This window comes from Coregonus lavaretus (genome assembly GCF_964263955.1).
Source record: "Coregonus lavaretus genome assembly, chromosome: 5".
In the NCBI taxonomy this organism is placed as follows: Eukaryota; Metazoa; Chordata; class Actinopteri; order Salmoniformes; family Salmonidae; genus Coregonus; species Coregonus lavaretus.
Genome location: NC_139992.1, coordinates 61,952,561 through 61,973,523, shown reverse-complemented (window position 1 = coordinate 61,973,523; position 20,963 = coordinate 61,952,561). Strand labels below are relative to the sequence as shown.

The 20,963-nt window shown below is 43.3% G+C and overlaps 1 protein-coding gene across 2 annotated transcripts in view; it reads left to right on the top strand.

The window, feature by feature from the left end:
- The window catches only part of adarb1b (adenosine deaminase RNA specific B1b), a 164,590-nt gene that overhangs the window by 124,882 nt on the left and 18,745 nt on the right, over nucleotides 1–20,963 (top strand). For both annotated transcript variants that reach the window (XM_084162081.1, XM_084162082.1), the window contains one exon: nucleotides 18,895–18,969. In XM_084162081.1, coding sequence (XP_084018207.1) covers nucleotides 18,942–18,969 — 28 coding nt within the window. In that variant the 5' untranslated portion in view covers nucleotides 18,895–18,941. The remainder of the gene's footprint in view (nucleotides 1–18,894; nucleotides 18,970–20,963) is intronic.

Below are 20,963 nucleotides of genomic sequence, written 5' to 3'. Positions count from 1 at the left end.
TCACCTTTCAGAAGGACAATACCCTAAAACGCAAGACCAAATCTACACTGGAGTTGGTTACCAAGAAGACAGTGAATGTTGCAGAGTTACAGTTTTGACTTAAATCTACTTGAAAATCTATGGCAAGACCTGAAAATTATTGTCTAGCAATGATCAACCACCAATATGACAGAAAATAATAATGGGCTAATGTTGCACAATCCAGGTGTGCAAAGCTCTTACATGCTGACTAGACCAGGCACATGCGTGCGTCCGCGTGCATGTTGATTTTGTCCATCCACACCAGACGTGATCAGGACACGAAGGTTGAAATATCAAAACAAACTCTGAACCAACTATATTACTTTGGGGACAGGTCAAAACACATGAAACATTCATGGACATTTAGCTAGCTAGCTTGCTGTTCCTAGCTAATTTGTCCTGGGATATAAACATTAGTCCTTTTTTTCTGGATCTTTGTAGAATTTTGACCCATTTTGAGTCACACAATTTTGTGTTCTCTACTCCAACAATTAATCCACAGATAAAAGGGTAAACCTAGTTAGTTTCTAGTAATTTCTTCTTCTTCTTCTTCTTCTTCTTCTTCTTCTTCTTCTTCTTCTTCTTCTTCTTCTTCTTCTTCTTCTTCTTCTTCTTCTTCTTCTTCTTCTTCTTCTTCTTCTTCTTCTTCTTCTTCTTCTTCTTCTTCTTCTTCTTCTTCTTCTTCTTCTTCTTCTTCTTCTTCTTCTTCTTCTTCTTCTTCTTCTTCTTCTTCTTCTTCTTCTTCTTCTTCGGAAGTTATATGGTAGTGTGGACCTCAGTTCATCTTTCAGTCACCCACATGGGTATATGCTCCTAAAAACCAATGAGGAGATGGGAGAGGCGGGATTGCAGTGCGTGAAAAATATAACCAAATTATATTTTAGAGCCTGGCTACACAGACGCTCGTTGACGCACGCAAAGAGTTTGGATAAAATTATTGAATAACATGTATGTGTACATTTACATGTGGTCAGCATGTTAGAGACTTACCCAGAAAGACTCACAGCTGTAATCGCTGCCAAAGGTGCTTCTACAAATTATTGACTCAGAGTGAATACTTATCTAAATGAGATATTTCTGTATTTCATTTTCAATAAATTTGCTAAAATTCCTAAAAACATGTTTTCACGTTGTCATTATGGGGTATTGTGTGTAGATGGGTGAGATTTAAAAAAAATCTAATCCATTTTGAATTCAGGCTGTAAGACAACAAAATGTGGAATAAGTCAAGGGGTATGAATACTTTCTGAATGCACTGTATATGGCTAATTAAGCAGCCCATATATAGCACACCACTTGTAGACTAGCACAGGAAAGCAGTGCCACAGATTAAAGAAGAAACTAGTGATCAAACCTGAGTTAGGCTACTTACTATCTTTGTTAGAGCGGGCGCGCCTCACCTTGCTCCCTCCGACAGTCGAACAAACGGTGCGATTTCGAGATTTTTTTTCATTTCAAGTAACTAATCCCAACACTCTCTGAGTGAAACCTACTTATCTTTGAGTGAGACAGACATCTCTCTCTGTTAGTGAGAGGCTTTTCTGTGAGAAAGACGTACCCGTCTCTGTGAGTTAGACCGGCTTCTATCGCTGTGAGTGAGACAGACCTCTCTGTAATTAGACAGACCTATCTCTCTGTGAGTAAGAAATACCTATTTCTGTGTGAATGAGACAGAGCTGTCTTTGTGTGTGAGACTGAGCTCTCTCTCTGTGGGTGAGACGGCCTATCTCTCTGTGAGTGATACAGAACCCTCTCTTTGTGAATAAGGCAGTCTCCTCTGTCTCTGGGCGTAAGCTAGACCTCTGTGTGTGTGAGAGACATCTCTGTGTCTGTAAGTGAAGTAGACTGACTTGGCTCCTCTGGGACTCTAAGCTTCTCCTCCCTGAGTTTCTCCCCTGCTCTAGGGATTAGCCCAACAGGCCGGGGAAGTAGTAATTTTTTAGATGCTCCCTCTCAGTGGCGGTATTAGTGATGTGTCAGCTATTTGCTTTGATATATCTCCCACCCCCCGCGAATCGTCAAACCCGAGCCCCTTCATCCGAGTAAACCTGCCACTGCTGAAGTTGCGTTTTAGCCGTGCTAGTCGTAAACAACCAAAACTTAAGACAGACTTTTGTCTGTCAGCGTCGCCGGTGTCCATCTCATCTCTTCCTCGTTATCGCTCCGGAAATGACAGCGCCACATTGCACTAACCTGGAGAGGAGAAGGCTTAAGGGTGTCATTTAGGTAATGCTATTCTGCTAACCCCATCACAGCTGGCAATAATTCCCTCAGTGAGTGGAAGCCATGATGAGTCCACAGAGTGTGTTAGGCCATTGTGTTAGCCTCCCTGGTGATCAGCAGCTACGCTACGCTAACACTAACTGATGGCGTGGCCGGGCTGTTCCCAGTCTTTCTGTCTGTCAGACCAGCTAGCCTGTCAGTTAGTGGCTAATGCTAACTCTGTCAGACCAGCTACCGAGCCAGTTAGCCTAGCAGAGTTTTACAGCAATGGAGTTCAGGCAACAGTCGGGTGTTTGCACTCTTCTGGGAGCTTCGTTCACATTTCCCAAACATAAGCAAAGTTCACAAGTCAACAGTGTTCAAAGTTCACAATCAACAGTGCCTTTTGCTCATATTTTTGGCTAATCGGTGTGCTCCAATGTCATTGACCATATACTATGGCATCATCCATTGCAAACCACATAGTCGCATGGCTACTTTCAATTGAGTCTAGGAACACTGTACACAACAGCTAATTTTCCAACAGAGGAAGCTTTAATGTATTGCCCCCACAATACATTGTGGCGAGGAGGACATTCATAAGGCAGTGCCTCTCCAATGGTCCGTGTATGAAATATGGAAAATGGGACCAAGTGTTTTGTGCAGAGCCTGCAGAATCTCCAAAATGAGTTTTTGGAGATGGAGTGGGAGGGAGATATGCCGTGTCTCCACTCTGTGGATCCATTGCTTAGGAGGACAGGCTGTTTCATTCAGTTCTGTTAGTCAGAAACTATTCAGCCTTTTTCTGTAAGAGTTCTTATACAGCACCTCACCCACTCCAACAGCAAATTATAAAGAGGTTAGCTATCAGAGACCTCCAATGCTTTAGAAAGGGTATTAAGATTTTTTTAAAAGATCTGAGTAGAGTCTTCAAATTGAAGGACGCAAACGCATTATAGATTTAAAGGGCTTCCATTTTAGATTAACAGGGTTGCAGATTTCCAAGGCACTGCTCTCAATGACAGCGAATTAAAAAAGCATTCAGGAAAGTGTGCCGTTTTCTGTCTGGAAATCACAAATGACAGCCACTACCTCAATACATTCACCCCACAAAGCGGCAACAAATTGGCTGCCGCAGGAAAAGTCTGCTCTAGCCTTGGCAGACAACATCAAACAGCATCCAACAACAACAGTCAGAAAAGAGACGTTGTTACATTTATTACTCAAAACCGAACGCCAAAGCACTTGATTAAGACACCAAGTCGACGACTGTCTTCTCTTGTTAGCGTAATCTCATCGCTGGGACCCACACAATGCAAACACTCTGTCATAATAAGAAATTAGCTGGGTCACGCCGTCTAGGAGTGAACAGTGTGTAATTAGTCTCGATTAGCATTCGACTAATGGCTGTCAGCGAGTGATTGAGGGGGAAGCCGTTTTGGCGGAACGGTGCTAACGTGTGTTCAGCCAGGGAGGACGCTGTTTCTGTGACTCTGAGGAGGGTTGGACGGCCCTGAGGTCTCAACGCCGCTACCTACAGTATGCCTCATTTCCCACGGACGTGGGCTAGCATTAGTGATGGGGGAAAAAATCTATACAGTTACATATCAGGATATTATTTTTGACTGTATATCGTATTGTTTTAACAATATCGCAATATTATTTTTGCGCTAGTTGGCTGTACCTGCATATTTTTCCTTCATAGATTGTTCTCCATCTTCTTTTTAAATAGGTAGCCAATTTGTTTTCAGCACTTTTATGTCTCATGGCACTCTCTTGTCCCTCTGCAGCAGACATATGGTGAGCAATATGTTTGGACCATGGAATCGCAATAAAATCACAGTATTGAATCGCTATACAGTTGAAGTCGGAGGTTTACATACACTTAGGTTGGAGTCATTAAAACTTGTTTTTCAACCACTCCACAAATTTCTTGTTAACAAACTATAGTTTTAGCAAGTCGGTTAGGTCATCTACTTTGTGCATGACACAAGTAATTTTTCCAACAAATCAGCCAAGACCTCCACAAGTCTGGTTAATCCTTGGGAGCAATTTCCAAATGCCTGAAAGTACCACATTCATCTGTACAAACAATAGTACGCAAGTATAAACACCATGGGACCACGCAGCTGTCATACCGCTCAGGAAGCAAAACGCGTTCTCTCTCCTAGAGATGAACATATTTTGGTGCGAAAAGTGCAAATCAATCCCAGAACAACAGCAAAGAACCTTGTGAAGATGCTGGAGGAAACAGGTACAAAAGTATCTATATCCACAGTAAAACGAGTCCTATATCGACATAACCTGAAAGGCCGCTCAGCAAGGAAGAAGCCACTGCTCCAAAACCGCCATAAAAAAGCCAGACTACAGTTTGCAACTGCACATGGGGACAAAGATCGTACTTTTTGGAGAAATGTCCTCTTGTCTGATGAAACAGAAATAGAACTGTTTGGCCATAATGACCATCGTTATGTTTGGAGGAAAAATGGGGTATCTTGCAAGCCAAAGAACATCATCCCAACCATGAAGCACAGGGGTGGCAGCATCATGCTGTGGGGGTGCTTTGCTGCAGGAGGGACTGGTGCACTTCACAAAATAGATGGCATCATGAGGAAGGAAAATTATGTGGATATATTGAAGCAACATCTCAAGACATCAGTCAGGAAGTTAAAGCTTGGTCGCAAATGGGTCTTCCAAATGGACAATGACCCCAAGCATACTTCCAAAGTTGTGGCAAAATGGCTTAAGGACAACAAAGTCAAGGTATTGGAGTGGCCATCACAAAACCCTGACCTCAATCCTATAGAACATTTGTAGACAGAACTGAAAAAGTGTGTGCAAGCAAGGAGGCCTACAACCTGACTCAGTTACACCAGGTCTGTCAGGAGGAATGGGCCAAAAATCACCCAACTTATTTTGGGAAGCTTGTGGAAGGCTACCCGAAATGTTTGACCCAAGTTAAACAATTTAAAGGCAATGCTAGCAAATACTAATTGAGTGTATGTAAACATCTGACCCACTGGGAATGTGATGAAATAATTAAAAGCTTAAATAAATAATTCTCTCTACGATTATTCTGACATTTCACATTCTTAAAATAAAGTGGTGCTCCTAACTGACCTAAGACAGGGAATTTTTACTAGGAGTAAATGTCAGGAATTGTGAAAAACTGAGTTCAAATCAAATCAAATTGTATTTGTCACATACACGTGTTTAGCAGATGTTATTGCGGGTGTAGCGAAATGCTTGTGCTTCTAGCTTCGACAGTGCAGTAATATCTAACAAGTAATATCTAACTAAGTTTAAATGTCAGGAATTTTGAAAAACTGAGTTTAAATGTATTTGGCGAAGGTGTATGTAAACTTCTGACTTCAACTGTACATATAGAATCACGAGAATCGCAATAAATATACGTATTTTGAGGTCCCTGGCAATTCCCAGCCCTAGCTAGCATGGTCGCTAATGTGTGTGGATGGTACAATTACTCATTTTACAAGCAATGTATGGCTGCCAGGGCTAATGAAGCTATGGCTAATGTGTTGCATTCATTCATATATGCAGCGCTTAAGTACAAGGGGAAGCTGAAACTCTACTCTTAACTTGTCTGGTTGTCTTCCTTTCCTCCCTCCCTCTCCCCTCTCTACCTTGCTCCCATCTCTCTTTCCCCCTCACTTGTTCCATCTCAACTCTTTGTCTGTCTCTCTCTGTTCCCTCCGATTCATTTTTCTCCCTCTCCCTCCCTCGCTAACCCTGCACCCATCACTCCCACACCTGTCCTTACCGTACTGCAGACTCTACTGTTCCCTCTCTCCTGTTCCCTCTCTACTGTCAAGACAAGCCTTATCTGTCTGACCTTTCAGAGTCAGACCCTCTCTGCTCCCAACTGTCCGTCAACATTAACTCATAACCTGGTGATAACGGAGGCAGGAGGTGTGAAATTCAACTTCTCTACCCCCTCTCTCACACACACACTCTCCGTTCCACACACATGTACATCTGCACAAATAGAAAGTGCATGTGTACACACTCAAATGCAAGGATTCCCATCCACATGATTTACACACACACACGTGAGGCTGTTGGAGTGCCTGACCCGGCCTTGAATATGAAGTACAGTGCACATTGCGAGCAGCAGGGGCATTGAGGCGAGGAAAATGGGAAGAGAGAGGGGGAGAGAGGCAAAGAGGGAGAGCAATGGAAATAGATAGTTGGAGAGAGAGAGGCAGGGCTATGCTGATACCAGCAGCTCAGCCCGCAGCACTTCAAAATACGATGTGAGAGAATGAGGCCATACACACATTCATACACACTCTCATGCACACTCTCATATGCACACAGCAGCTGACCCGTTGCCTCTAACCAGCTGTCAGCGCATGCCTTAGTTCATCTTTGTTGTAAACTTTTTTGTGACCAGTTTCTGGTGTTTTTATTCTAGCATCATGTCACGCAGCCCAACTCACACTCCTAGGCACACACATGCACACAGGCGCACACACACCCTCTCTCTCTCTCCTGTGTGTGACTGGGGTCACTGAACAGTGACCTCTGATACCTCTGGCTATGGTCCGTGGAGAACTAAGGAGAACTATCAGACCTTAGCCACACACACACACCTGCCCCCACAGGCACACAGTGCGTATATCATAAATCATAGCTGTCATACAGATTTTACAGGTTCCTCTGAAAAGGCGAAAGGGACGGCGGCAACCACCCAGCGCCCTTGAAGAGAGAGGGAGGAGGGAGAAAGAGAGGGAGAGTAATAGTATTTTTTTTATTGAATCGCCTATATTAGCTCTGTTGGCCTGTGTCGTAGAGCCCAGGTGTGTAATCTTTTAGGGATAAACAAAGTCCACCAATGTGGGGAAGTGACGGATATTACATTACTCCCCCTTGAGTGAGGTACCGGACAACATTTTAACCATATTGGTTTTGCCAGATTACTAAGCATCATATGGGGTATCTTGCAATACTGTTATTTTGTGCCGTCAACTATTACTTCTGCATGGGAGCATCATGTGTTTGAATTATGTTAATCTCTTATTGTCTTGTCTTGCATATGAGAATGTTGCGAAACTAAATGTAGTTACAGTGTTGAATTTTCACCCTCGCTTTTAAATCCTTACGTCACTGAGAATGAGGAAGGGTATTCATTTCTGCTCTGTCTCTATGGGACACTTAGTCAGTTCCAAATGTCCAGCTGGCACCTGCAGCTTGTAACAGGGCCTCCTAAACACATGGAGAAGTCTGCTCATACTGAAGTGAAATTGGTGTTGGCAAGCTAATTCCAACCAGTTATTGGTCATTAAAGAAACCAAATGAAATAATGGAGTCTGAGATAGAGATTTGCGTGGAGGTACGGTGTGTGTGAAGGGGGCATGGCAGGGGCGATGTTAGGCGGCTACGCTCCTCTCCTCCCATACCCCGGCCCATCAGTTTCAATCAGGCAAAAAGAAAGGCCTCCCTGTCCGCGAGGACCCCAGTCCATTAAGCCGCTGGTGGCCCCACATGTGTACCCCATTATGGTGCATTACCTGGGTAACGCCACCAGGAAACTGGACCGAGAGAGAAACTGGACAGCAAAGATGGGCTCGGACATTACAAAAGCCCTTTCTGGTTCACTTCTTGTTTTAAAATTCCCTTCCTTCTCAAAGTAATCACAGATCTGCCATGGTTTGATTGGTGAAAATAAATTATAGAGAATCTAGAAACATTGCCGTTGCCTAATACAGTGGGGGAAAAAGTATTTAGTCAGCCACCAATTGTGCAAGTTCTCCCACTTAAAAAGATGAGAGAGGCCTGTAATTTTCATCATAGGTGCACGTCAACTATGATAGACAGAATGAGGAAAAAAAATCCAGAAAATCACATTGTAGGATTTTTAACGAATTTATTTGCAAATTATGGTGGAAAATAAGTATTTGGTCAATAACAAAAGTTTCTCAATACTTTGTTATATACCCTTTGTTGGAAATGACACAGGTCAAACGTTTTCTGTATGTCTTCACAAGGTTTTCACACACTGTTGCTGGTATTTTGGCCCATTCCTCCATGCAGATCTCCTCTAGAGCAGTGATGTTTTGGGGCTGTCGCTGGGCAACACAGACTTTCAACTCCCTCCAAAGATGTTCTATGGGGTTGAGATCTGGAGACTGGCTAGGCCACTCCAGGATCTTGAAATGCTTCTTACGAAGCCACTCCTTCGTTGCCCGGGCGGTGTGTTTGGGATCATTGTCATGCTGAAAGACCCAGCCACGTTTCATCTTCAATGCCCTTGCTGATGGAAGGAGGTTTTCACTCAAAATCTCACGATACATGGCCCCATTCATTCTTTCCTTTACACGAATCAGTCGTCCTGGTCCCTTTGCAGAATAACAGCCCCAAAGCATGATGTTTCCACCCCCATGCTTCACAGTAGGTATGGTGTTCTTTGGATGCAACTCAGCATTCTTTGTCCTCCAAACACGACGAGTTGAGTTTTTACCAAAACGTTCTATTTTGGTTTCATCTGACCATATGACATTCTCCCAATCCTCTTCTGGATCATCCAAATGCACTCTAGCAAACTTCAGATGGGCCTGGACATGTGCTGGCTTAAGCAGGGGGACACGTCTGGCACTGCAGGATTTGAGTCCCTGGCGGCGTAGTGTGTTACTGATGGTAGGCTTTGTTACTTTGGTCCCAGCTCTCTGCAGGTCATTCACTAGGTCCCCCTGTGTGGTTCTAGGATTTTTGCTCACCGTTCTTGTGATCATTTTGACCCCACGGGGTGAGATCTTGCGTGGAGCCCCAGATCGAGGGAGATTATCAGTGGTCTTGTATGTCTTCCATTTCCTAATAATTGCTCCCACAGTTGATTTCTTCAAACCAAGCTGCTTACCTATTGCAGATTCAGTCTTCCCAGCCTGGTGCAGGTCTACAATTTTGTTTCTGGTGTCCTTTGACAGCTCTTTGGTCTTGGCCATAGTGGAGTTTGGAGTGTGACTGTTTGAGGTTGTGGACAGGTGTCTTTTAGACTGATAACAAGTTCAAACAGGTGCCATTAATACAGGTAACGAGTGGAGGACAGAGGAGCCTCTTAAAGAGGAAGTTACAGGTCTGTGAGAGCCAGAAATCTTGCTTGTTTGTAGGTGACCAAATACTTATTTTCCACCATAATTTGCAAATAAATTCATAAAAAATCCTACAATGTGATTTTCTGGATTTCTTTTCTCATTTTGTCTGTCATAGTTGACGTGTACCTATGATGAAAATTACAGGCCTCTCTCATCTTTTTAAGTGGGAGAACTTGCACAATTGGTGGCTGACTAAATACTTTTTTCCCCCACTGTACCTATCCAATATCACATACAAATCAGTGATTACTTGAAGAACAGGTTTTCTTCTGCCATTTAAATCGTTGGGCGGGCCGCCTAAGTGTCCAAACAGTGCCGCCTAAATGTCCAAACAGTAAAATAAAATATGGAAATACATTTTCGGGATGAAAAAACTGTTTCAACAGTGTTTCCGCTGCAGTCATTTAGCTGTGGCGCTGGGCCCTTTTTGGGGGAAAAACTCATTCTGTTTGGCTGGGCCTGGCTCCGAAGTGGTTGGAACTAGCTCCGAAGTGGGTGGCCCTCCCAGGCCAACCCATTGCTGCGCCCCTGCCCAGTCATGTGAAATCCATAGATTAGGGCCTAATTTATTTATTTCAATTGACTGATTTCCTTATATGAACTGTAACTCAGTAAAATCGTTGAAATTGATGCATGTTGCGTTTATATTTTGGTTCAGTATAGTTAAAAGATCACATTTGGGATCTAGCTAATGATTAGCTCAATAGCATAAATATAGATAGGCAACCCCATGCTTCATCCTATTTATTTATAGCCACTATGCTGAATCAGTTGGGCTACAGGTGATAATGCTTATTGCTAATTTCATACCTGATAATATGGACCATGCATAGGCTATATGCATGGTCCAATATGTTAAAATAATTGTAACAAATAATTGTACCAATATGTTATTGGGCTAATTTCTGGAGGTGGAAATTATATTTTAGATGGAGTCAGCATAATTCTATATTCATTCATTTTGGAGTAGAATATCCTTTTAAAAAGTCACCAGAATTGAGCTTCTACAGAACAGTCCTTCTACATAAAAATTATCCTGGGGGTGGGGGACACTGGCTTTCAGTGTAAACTTAAACAACTAAAAACAGATATAACGTATGTAGAAAAGATCATGGATATTTTTAAATAATATAATCTTTGATAACTGACAATCACCAAAATAAAAGCTTGACTCTCCAGGAGAATTGAAAATTCCCAGGAGTATAGATTTTGAGCAAAATAACACAGCATTAGCCATGCCAAAATGCATAGAATTGCAGGAAAATAACTTTAAAACTGCAACATTTTCTCTCAACTGCATGGCAAAATGTGTAGAATTGCTGGAAATTAGCTTTAAAACTGCAAACATTTCTCTCAGCTCCATAAAGAAATTTGTCGAATTGCAGGAAATTGGCTTAAAAATGCAGAAATGCCTCTAAAATGTTCGCTGAAATTCAGCCACGCCTAAGGGCCGACTGCGCACTCCTGCCACGCCCACCACCTAAGCCCCTTTTTGTAAGGATGCATTTTAGAAGTGTGGAACAGTTTCATTAATTTATTTGAATGGTTCGTTCATTTTAGGATATTAACTCTCTCTGTCAGTCTGTGTCTCTCTCTATCTGTGGTTTTAGAAAGGAACACTGAATTTCAAGTACTCCTCATAACAAGCTTTTGACCCAGACTGTAGGGTCTCTCCACTCCAGCTCTAACGTGCTCCAGGTGCCATAGTGAGGACTGAGTAGACAGTTTGGGATGTGCACGCAGCCTTACAATTGGGGTGAAATTAATTTCCTTCCCAGTCAATCCCGAAGTGTAATTGTAAAATGTAAATTCAATTGCGAAATTCCCTTAAATGTCCAGTTCAACCGTTGAACCATAATGATATGAAAAGATAACTATTTTTTAGAAGCCCTCAATGTGTGTCTCCTGCATCTGTTGTAGTAACTATCATCCAAACATCAGGGCTACGTCCCAAATGGCACCATATTCACTATATAGTGTGCTAGTTTTAACCAGAGCCCTAAAGTTCCTAGTCAAAAGTAGTACACTATATAGGGAATATGGTGCCATTTGGGGCGGAGAGCAAATATACCCCACCCATAAAGGTGATATTAGGAGCAAGGGATAGGCTCAAACCGCAAATATAATTTAGGGGAGAGGAGCTGGAGAGTTATGGTATGGATCGGATTGAAATGGTATGGATGCACTGACCACTGCACCTATCTGTCTGTGTTAGGCCCTCTGAGAGCGTTGGTGACAGACCACCCCGTTACCCTATTCCCTCTTTCCTATAGCGATTCATCATAGTCTGCTTTATTTCTTTTTTCTCTCTCTCTTCTCATTTTCACTCTCATTTCTTCCTCTTGCTCTGTCAGCCTCCCTTGTCTTCTGCTCTCTCTGCTCTCACCATTTTCTCTATTTCCCCTTTCTCTCTTTCTCGCCCTCATATTATTTTTTATTCTCTTTCTCACCGTCTCTTCCTCAGATTGTTTCATATTCTCTCTCTCTCTCTTTTTACTCCATTTTTTCCCCCTTTCCCCCTCACTGACTCTACCAGGCTGGCTCATTCAATCATGACTCCCAATGGCTCTTGTTGGCCTGTGACCTCCAGGGGAGGGGACCTTAACTCCTAGATTAAGTGTACTTCCCATCCTCCCAAGGCTGTGTCAGAGCAACACTATCAAGGCCCATCAGTCCCTAGTCTCTCACTGCTTTGTCAAGTTGTCTGTTTACATGTCCCTAACATTTCACTGCTTTGTCAAGCTTGGAGAGCTTTTTACAGTAGGGAACCATCTGCTGTATATTTTGAATCCAGTGGATAAGCTCTAGTCTGTGCACAGGAAGAAAGCTGTAGTTGTGCTGCAGAAGCATCCAGGGTGACGGAGCATCAACACTCAGCTCAGCCCCCAGCTAGCTACAAGGGATTCTGCCAGCAGCTCAGCACTACCTATCCTCATATTTCACCGCTTAAATGGTCCGCTGGCCTGACAGCCAAATAATGAGTATATGGGTGCGGGGGTGGACGGGGATAGGGAGGGACTGAAAGGGGGAGGGCGAAAAATCTTGTCTATAAAAAGTGAGGAGATGTTATGAGGGGGAGGTGAGGGTTGGGTACAGGTGAGGGGGCAGGAGGGAAGCGGAGGGGGGTGGCGGCTGTCATCGTCCCCGGCGTGTCAGCAGGTGCTGGGCGGTCGGTCACTCGTCCTTGCCTTGATGGACTCGGGGAGGTAGCGAGCAGCCATTTACTGGCCCTGCCTGCCAGGCTGGGGGATTTCATATCCCCGTGCTCGGCTGATTTATGGCTACACCTGAAGGCAAGAGGAGGGAGGGAGAGAGAGGGTGTGAGTGTGTTAGAATTAGAACATGAGAAAACATTATGAAACTGAGAGGGAGAGGGAGCGTGTGGTGTTAATAAGAGAAAGCACAGTGTTTTGAGAGAGAGTGTGTGTGTGCGTGTGTGTACCTGCACCATATTTCGCTCCCATTATAACCTGCTCTCTCCTGACCCGCTACTCCAGCGGCCCTCTGAAAGGCAATCTCACATAAAACCATCAAATATAAAATTCATATTGATACTCTTTTCTGTCTCTCTCTCGCTCTCTCTCTCTCTCTTGCTGTCTCTCTCTAGCTCTCCCCCCATCTATCCACCAAGTCCTCCACATCAGCACCCGGGTGATGTACAGCCCACTGTCTAATATTAAAGTCTAGAACACAATAAAAGACGGTCTCATCCTCTCCACCTCCATATTTTCTAAGCAGACCCCCCTCCCTCTCTTCTCCTGCTCTTAGCACTTCACTGTATACTGAAATCATTTTTTAGAGCGGTGCTCTAAAAATCCAATCCTCTATCCTGAGATGTTTTATTTTGCTGTAAGAATACACATTTGGATGTATTTATTGTGGGAAGAAAGTTGTTCCTTATTCCGGAAACTCACGGATAGAGATTTGGATTGAATAGTGCTCTAGTGTATTCCAGTGGTTTACACATGTGGTAGTGGTACGTTTGTGTGGAGCAGTATTGGTGTGTCTGTCGATGGTCCGGAAATAGTCTGTTCCGTTAGCCTGGTCAGGTATGCAGTAGATATTTTCATTTGTGTGCATGTTTGTTTGCATTTGTGCATTTGTTTCTGTGTTTGATAGACACAGAGCTGCCAGCAATTCTGTCTGTGTGTCGTAGAGGATTCCTTCTGTGCTGTGGAGCCACCTGGGAACAGCTTTGAAAGGCAGCGAACATGAAAGTTACACTTACATTTTAGTAATTTAGCAGATGCTATTATACAGAGCGACTTACAGGAGCAATTAGGGTTAAGTGCCTTGCTCTAGGGCACATCAACAGATTTTTCACCTGGTTGGCTCGGGGATTCGAACAAGCAACCTTTCAGTTACTGGCCCAATGCTCTTAACCGCTAGGCCACCTGCCGCCCTCAGAGAACTCTCCCCTCCAACAGAAAGCCTTGGCAGGGCAGGATCTTGAAGCATGGCTTCTTTTTGGAGACATTTGTCAGAATGCTGCTAGTTTCTTCTGGGGGTTTTTTCTTCAGAAAGGTTGTTTTGGTTTAGCCTACAGGAAATTACAGTTAGAGGGAGATGTGATGGAATCCGGGTAAAAGGTGGCGTTAGCTAAGTGCTATGTGCCTCGTTGCTCAATCAAAAATAAAGAGCAGGCCATTTAGGGTGAATTACAATGTGGTGCTTCACTGAGAGAGCCCCTGACCTGAGCTTTCCTGTCATAGGACCAATAACAAACAATCAAATTGTCAGTAGACCAATCACAAGCCATCACCTTGTCAGTGGATCAATCAAAAAACATCACCCTTTCATTGGACCATTTACACGCATGCCACTGCCAATGCTCCTGTAAGGCTGTAAAGAATTTTCTGCTTTGTGGTTACAGGTTGCAGACCTTTTTTGCTCCTGGAAATATGACCATAGAAATATATACATGAGCTTTTTCCATTATGGATGGTAGATGTGAATTGCAGACTTGTTGGACCTCTTTGCCTGTTGCCTTAAGGTATGAAGGTAGTTGGTTTTACCGGACAGAAATTAACTTATTTTCATGCACCTCAGCCTTCATGCTCTCTTCCTTGTAAGTTACTCCTCCTCTCATTCCCCCATCACTCAACCTCCATCAGCATTTGGCTGGACTGTTTGCCTCCCACTGTCTATCAACGGCAGGCCAGTCCTGTGCTCGCTGTTTTAGGAGAGATAATCATTCTCTTTTTCCGGGAATAGGATTGCATTTTCTATTTCTCTTCCCTCCCTCCCAATCCTCTTCTCCATCCCCCCTTACCCTCTCTTCTGTTCCGGCGGCCGGGGCTCCCTCCACGGAAGCGGCGTGCTATCACTCCACCGTAGAGAAAGCCAGGGATGAAAGACAAATCAAAACACCTTATTTCCCTCAGTCCCTCACGCTGTCGAGATTGAATTTGAGTTTTCTCATCTTCTTTCTCATCTTTTCTCTCCATCCCTTGGCCCAACCATCCACTCTGAAATACTTCTGAAACCAGCCACTTTCACAACTTGTGGGATTGAGTATTGTTTGTGCATGAGGATTAAAACAGAGAGGAGCACAGTGCAATGCAAGAACTCGAACCTGACTGCATAATTATCTACTTGGTCAGCTGCGCATCTTTACCATTGAGACTGAGGGGTATTTCACTGAAGTTAACATTGTTCTTTACCAAAATTGTTATGGCAATAGTTATAGTTGTCGTCAATTATTGTGTCAGTGACTCTCCTTCCTTATTTTCCATAGCCAGAGTGGAAAACTGATATGACAGGATGATCGCTGACACTAATTTGAATGCTAAAGAACATCCCATTGAATTGTAGAACTTTGGAAGGAATCTCTCTTTAAAGAGCCACTGAACACACCGATTGTCATGTGTGTATTTCTGTTGCTAATTAGAAAAACAAGATTTCAGTCTTGGAGGTGTGTTTCCTGACTGATTCTGCATTTGGTCAGTGATGTTTGTCCCTAATGAGACACACAATTTTACATCTAACTAAGGTGTTTGTTGCAGTATTTCTCAAGTAAAAAAATGTGTGACGTGTTGTCTTATGTAAACAAAGTCGGAGCTGCTGGGCAGGTCTGTCTCACTGTCTATGCTATTGGATAGAGCGCAATCACCGCAGCTGTTCACCCATTGTTAGTGGGCAATTGGACATCATAAAATTAAAACCCAACCATCATTTACCCGTTGTGACATACGGATGTTCCAAACTCAGTTTTAGACAAGACTGACTTTATGACCAAATATATCCTATTTACACTTTGTAGTCAATTTTGACACTAGAATAACTGTTTCTGACTTATATTGATGCCACATAGGCCGTTTTCAAAGGGATTTGTTTTTAAAGGCAGTCACTTTTTAAATCTGGTATGGGAGTTGAGACCTGGTCAGGATGCTCGTCTCTATTTCAATGACTTTTATAGCCACTGACCTGTGTGGAGCGAAAAAAGCAGCTGGGTAAATGCAGCCTCTGTGAATTGACTGTGGGTAAACACAGAGGCCAAACACAACACTGGCTCTATCCAGGGCTGAGCTGACCAGTTAGCACCCTGGTATCCTGACCTGGCAACCTTCAGCTGGCTACTGAGGCATAAAGAGGTGCCACTAACGTCCTAACAGACGTTTCCCTCAGATCATCTACAGGCGACTTATTAGTTAGTTAGTCTAAATGACCACTGTCCAGACAAGCTTCTGGTTCTGCCTTGGTGATCACACAGCCCTAACTCACAACTGGATTTCATCCTCCCATTCTTCCAGACAGGTTTTTATGAACGCTGTAGATGCACTGGCCGTAGATTGCACAGGATCCGATCTCATGGCTGCTTACCGATTTCATGAGCCAAGAAATCAAAAGCGACGGGCGCACGAGCCAGCCTAAATTGGCGAATCTCACAACCTGTAATCTCCAAACAGGCATTTAGCGCTCAAGCCTTCGGTTGGAATAGAATACATGGTGGGGAGGTGCGGGGAGGAAGGGGGATCATTGGACTAAGGAAGGACACCTGGCTGGAGTTTGGCTTGGCTACCTGAGACAAATTATCCCCCCCCACCCAACTAACCCCTTCCCAACCTCCTCTCACACCCGCCCCCCCTTTTCATTTTCAATTATGGGGTGGAATATGAATCTTTAATAGGGGCATAATTGTGCTAGCATATTTGCTGTCACCCACCATAAGCCAAGATTAATTAGGCCATTTAGTTTAGCTTAAGAAAGTGTCGGCTGTGAGGAATGGTGCATGGGACCAAGGCAGAAAGCTGGAATCAGCACAATCTTCTCCCTATCATACGTCATCATAGCTCGCTCTCTCTCCTCGGGTTCGTCATGATTTCGGCACTCCTGCTTCACTTTTCTTGTCTCTCAGCTTTTCTTGTCTGTAGTTTCAGAGTGGCTGTGCTGTTAGACTGGCTTGTATGAGTGTTTCCTGTTCCACTCACCTCTTGACTACTAGGAAGTTATTTTAAAGGCCTGTTGCTGTGCATGCTTCTGTGCGTGTGCTGATGACATTCTGCCTATTTGTATATTTTATACTTTACGCTTAGAGAACTGGTTAGTCAGGCAATTGGTGCTTGTTTAATAAAGTTAGATCAAAGCTGAATCAATGTCTGCAAGATCACCGAATATAATAGCATAGTATAACTGTAGGACAAAAACACACCTCATTCAATCGTGAATGATAATCCTTCAAGTTTTCCGGTGAAACATCCATGCAGCATCTGCAGACCAACCATTTGATCTCAATCAGTTTCATGGGGATATGCATTGTGATATTCTTGCTATACAGTGTTGTTTCAATGTATCCTACAGTGTTGTTTTGAATGATGTACAGTGAGTGAATTTTAGAGCAGGCGTTAACAAACTGTAGCATAGACTACCTGTGTATTTTGCCTAGTTACGCGCGATGTTGAGTTTTGGCCAAATGAGAGAAAAATGCGGTGGTGTTTTTGTCTTACAGTAACGTTATACTATGCTATTATATTCGGTTCTGTAATGTGTAATACTATCATTATGTGATCTTGCAGACATTGATTTAGCTTTGATCTAACTTTATTAAACAAGCACCATTCGCCTCAGTAGCTTGTTCTCTAAACGTAAAGTAGAGAATATACACATGGGCAGAACGTCAACCGCACAAGCGCAGAAGTCCGCCGGACTAACGATCCCGAAGAAGTCAGATACGCAGCCACTCCGTATTTTAAAAGAGAAATTCTCATTGACTCAGTTGGCTAAATGGATAATATCAAATGTTCTATGATATTTTCTAGTTGTTGAAGTTCTAGTCCAAGTGGTTCCATGGAAGGACAACTGTTATAAATGTGTGGTACACATAGGCAACAGAATTCCTCCCGTAGGTTACAAAGTTGCCTCAAGAATGACAACTAGCATATTGGACTGGGGAAAACATGTTGTACTGGGGAAAACAAATTAGGTTACAGAAAAATGTATTCCCATAAGAGAATGTGATTATTAGCAAAGAGCATTGTTTTCTAGGCCAGAGACAAACTACCCACTCCCTTGGGTGTTCATATCTGGGCCATGTTCATGACGAACATGATCAACGCTACATCATTTAAGACTGGAATTTGAAGGTTGTTTCCGAATTTTACTGATGTAAACTTTGTGGTAATATTTTGGTAATATATTTAGTAGAATGAATTTGTACTTCTTTGTAGAATATTAAAATAAATCTGCACATTTGGTAACAACCTTATATCAAATGCTACGTCAATGAATTTTTACAGGTTCTGAAAACATAGTTTTTCTTCGTTTTTTTATGTTCCCAGAGTAATAAATAATGGCTGCTAATAGTTGATCATGTTCCTCTTGAGATATTTAGTGCTCACAGGCCACCCTCCAGTTCTACTTCATATTATTGATCAATGACATAAAGATTTCAGTATGATCTCAGTAAAGATCTCTGTATAGATTCCAGGTCTTTCCTTGATGACTGATGGCCAGAAGCTGCATTCACCTGCAGATAACCATCTCACACAAATACCAAGTGCATGAACCCAATTCTGCTCACCTAGAAATCCATTGGCTTTGCTGTACTGTACAACTGTCTGTGTACTGTAGTGCATTTTCTGCTGGAGGATAAATGGCTGTGTGTGTCATGCCCGACTAAAAGGCCTGTCCATGTCAATAGCTGTATATCTCCCGGCAGGCAGCTGGAAATGAGGTCTAATCGGATGGATATTAAAGTCACAATAGACTGCTCCCGACTATTATGGCCTGTCAGCACCGGGCCCCCTCTCTCTCCTCTCTCGCCCAGTTCAGTTTCCACCTCTGAATATTTATACACTCACCGTAGGCTTAACCTGGCTGTGTCATTTTCCTTTCACCACACCGGGTATGGGTGTGTGTGTATACATATGAACATTTAGATGTTTATACACTTTCAGCAGCCCCTGCCTGTAGGGAAGAGACCCTGACATTTCCCCGACATTTAGTCCCCTCTATTCTAGTTCTATTTGTTTGTGTGTGCACATGGGCCCATGTGTTAGTTTTGGTGGAGACTTCTAGGTTGAGTTTGACTGACCGTCCTTTCCTCTCATGTTGTTCTCAGGTGGAGCCGGAGCTCGGCAGCCCCGGGCCCAGCAGAAGCTCTTCACCATGGACGTGGATGAAGAGGAGAACATGAGTGAGTCTGTCTGTCTCTCTCTTTGTCAAATTGTCTGTCCGTTTGTTCCCTTACCTGATCCCCTGCCTAGACACACACACGCACACACACACACACACACACACACACACACACACACTCACACAAAGGACACACACACAGCACATACAGTGGGGAAAAAAAGTATTTAGTCAGCCACCAATTGTGCAAGTTCTCCCACTTAAAAAGATGAGAGAGGCCTGTAATTTTCATCATATGTACATGTCAACTATGACAGACAAATTGAGAAAAGAAAATCCAGAAAATTACATTGTAGGATTTTTTATGAATTTATTTGCAAATTATGGTGGAAAATAAGTATTTGGTCACGTACAAACAAGCAAGATTTCTGGCTCTCACAGACCTGTAACTTCTTCTTTAAGAGGTTCCTCTGTCCTCCACTCGTTACCTGTATTAATGGCACCGGTTTGAACTTGTTCTCAGTATAAAAGACACCTGTCCACAACCTCAAACAGTCACACTCCAAACTCCACTATGGCCAAGACCAAAGAGCTGTCAAAGGACACCAGAAACAAAATTGTAGACCTGCACCAGGCTGGGAAGACTGAATCTGCAATAGGTAAGCAGCTTGGTTTGAAGAAATCAACTGTGGGAGCAATTATTAGGAAATGGAAGACATACAAGACCACTGATAATCTCCCTCGATCTGGGGCTCCACGCAAGATCTCAACCCGTGGGGTCAAAATGATCACAAGAACGGTGAGCAAAAATCCCAGAACCACACGGGGGGACCTAGTGAATGACCTGCAGAGAGCTGGGACCAAAGTAACAAAGCCTACCATCAGTAACACACTACGCAGCCAGGGACTCAAATCCTGCAGTACGAGACGTGCTTAAGCCAGTGCATGTCCAGGCCCGTCTGAAGTTTGCTATAGTGCATTTGGATGATCCAGAAGAGGATTGGGAGAATGTCATATGGTCAGATGAAACCAAAATAGAACTTTTTGGTAAAAACTCAACTCGTCGTGTTTGGAGGACAAAGAATGCTGAGTTGCATCCAAAGAACACCATACCTACTGTGAAGCATGAGGGTGGAAACATCATGCTTTGGGGCAGTTTTTCTGCAAAGGGACCAGGACCACTGATCCGTGTAAAGGAAAGAATGAATGGGGCCATGTATCGTGAGATTTTGAGTGAAAACCTCCTTCCATCAGCAAGGGCATTGAAGATGAAACGTGGCTGGGTCTTTCAGCATGACAATGATCCCAAACACACCGCCCGGGCAACGAAGGAGTGGCTTTGTAAGAAGCATTTCAAGGTCCTGGAGTGGCCTAGCCAGTCTCCAGATCTCAACCCCATAGAACATCTTTGGAGGGAGTTGAAAGTCTGTGTTGCCCAGCGACAGCCCCAAAACATCACTGCTCTAGAGGAGATCTGCATGGAGGAATGGGCCAAAATACCAGCAACAGTGTGTGAAAACCTTGTGAAGACTTACAGAAAACGTTTGACCTGTGTCATTGCCAACAAAGGGTATATAACAAAGTATTGAGAAACTTTTGTTATTGACCAAATACTTATTTTCCACCATAATTTGCAAATAAATTCATAAAAAATCCTACAATGTGATTTTCTGTATTTTTTTTCCTCATTTTGTCTGTCATGTTTGACGTGTACCTATGATGAAAATTACAGGCCTCTCTCATCTTTTTAAGTGGGAGAACTTGCACAATTGGTGGCTGACTAAATACTTTTTTTCCCCACTGTATACAGAAACTTCACTGCAGAACTCAATCTTCCCACCACAAAAACTTTAATAAATATCATTAGATTCAAATTATATTGCTCTATGCACACCCTTAAAAAAACCTCAACCTCCCTCACACATTCAAATTGAATTGGACATTTTGGGAGGAATCTGAGCCCTGAGCTCCAGCAGCCATGCCTATGAATGAGTGTCTGCCCCTACAGCCCCACTACTCTGAACAGACAGAAGAAAATGGCTGCCTGCCCTATCC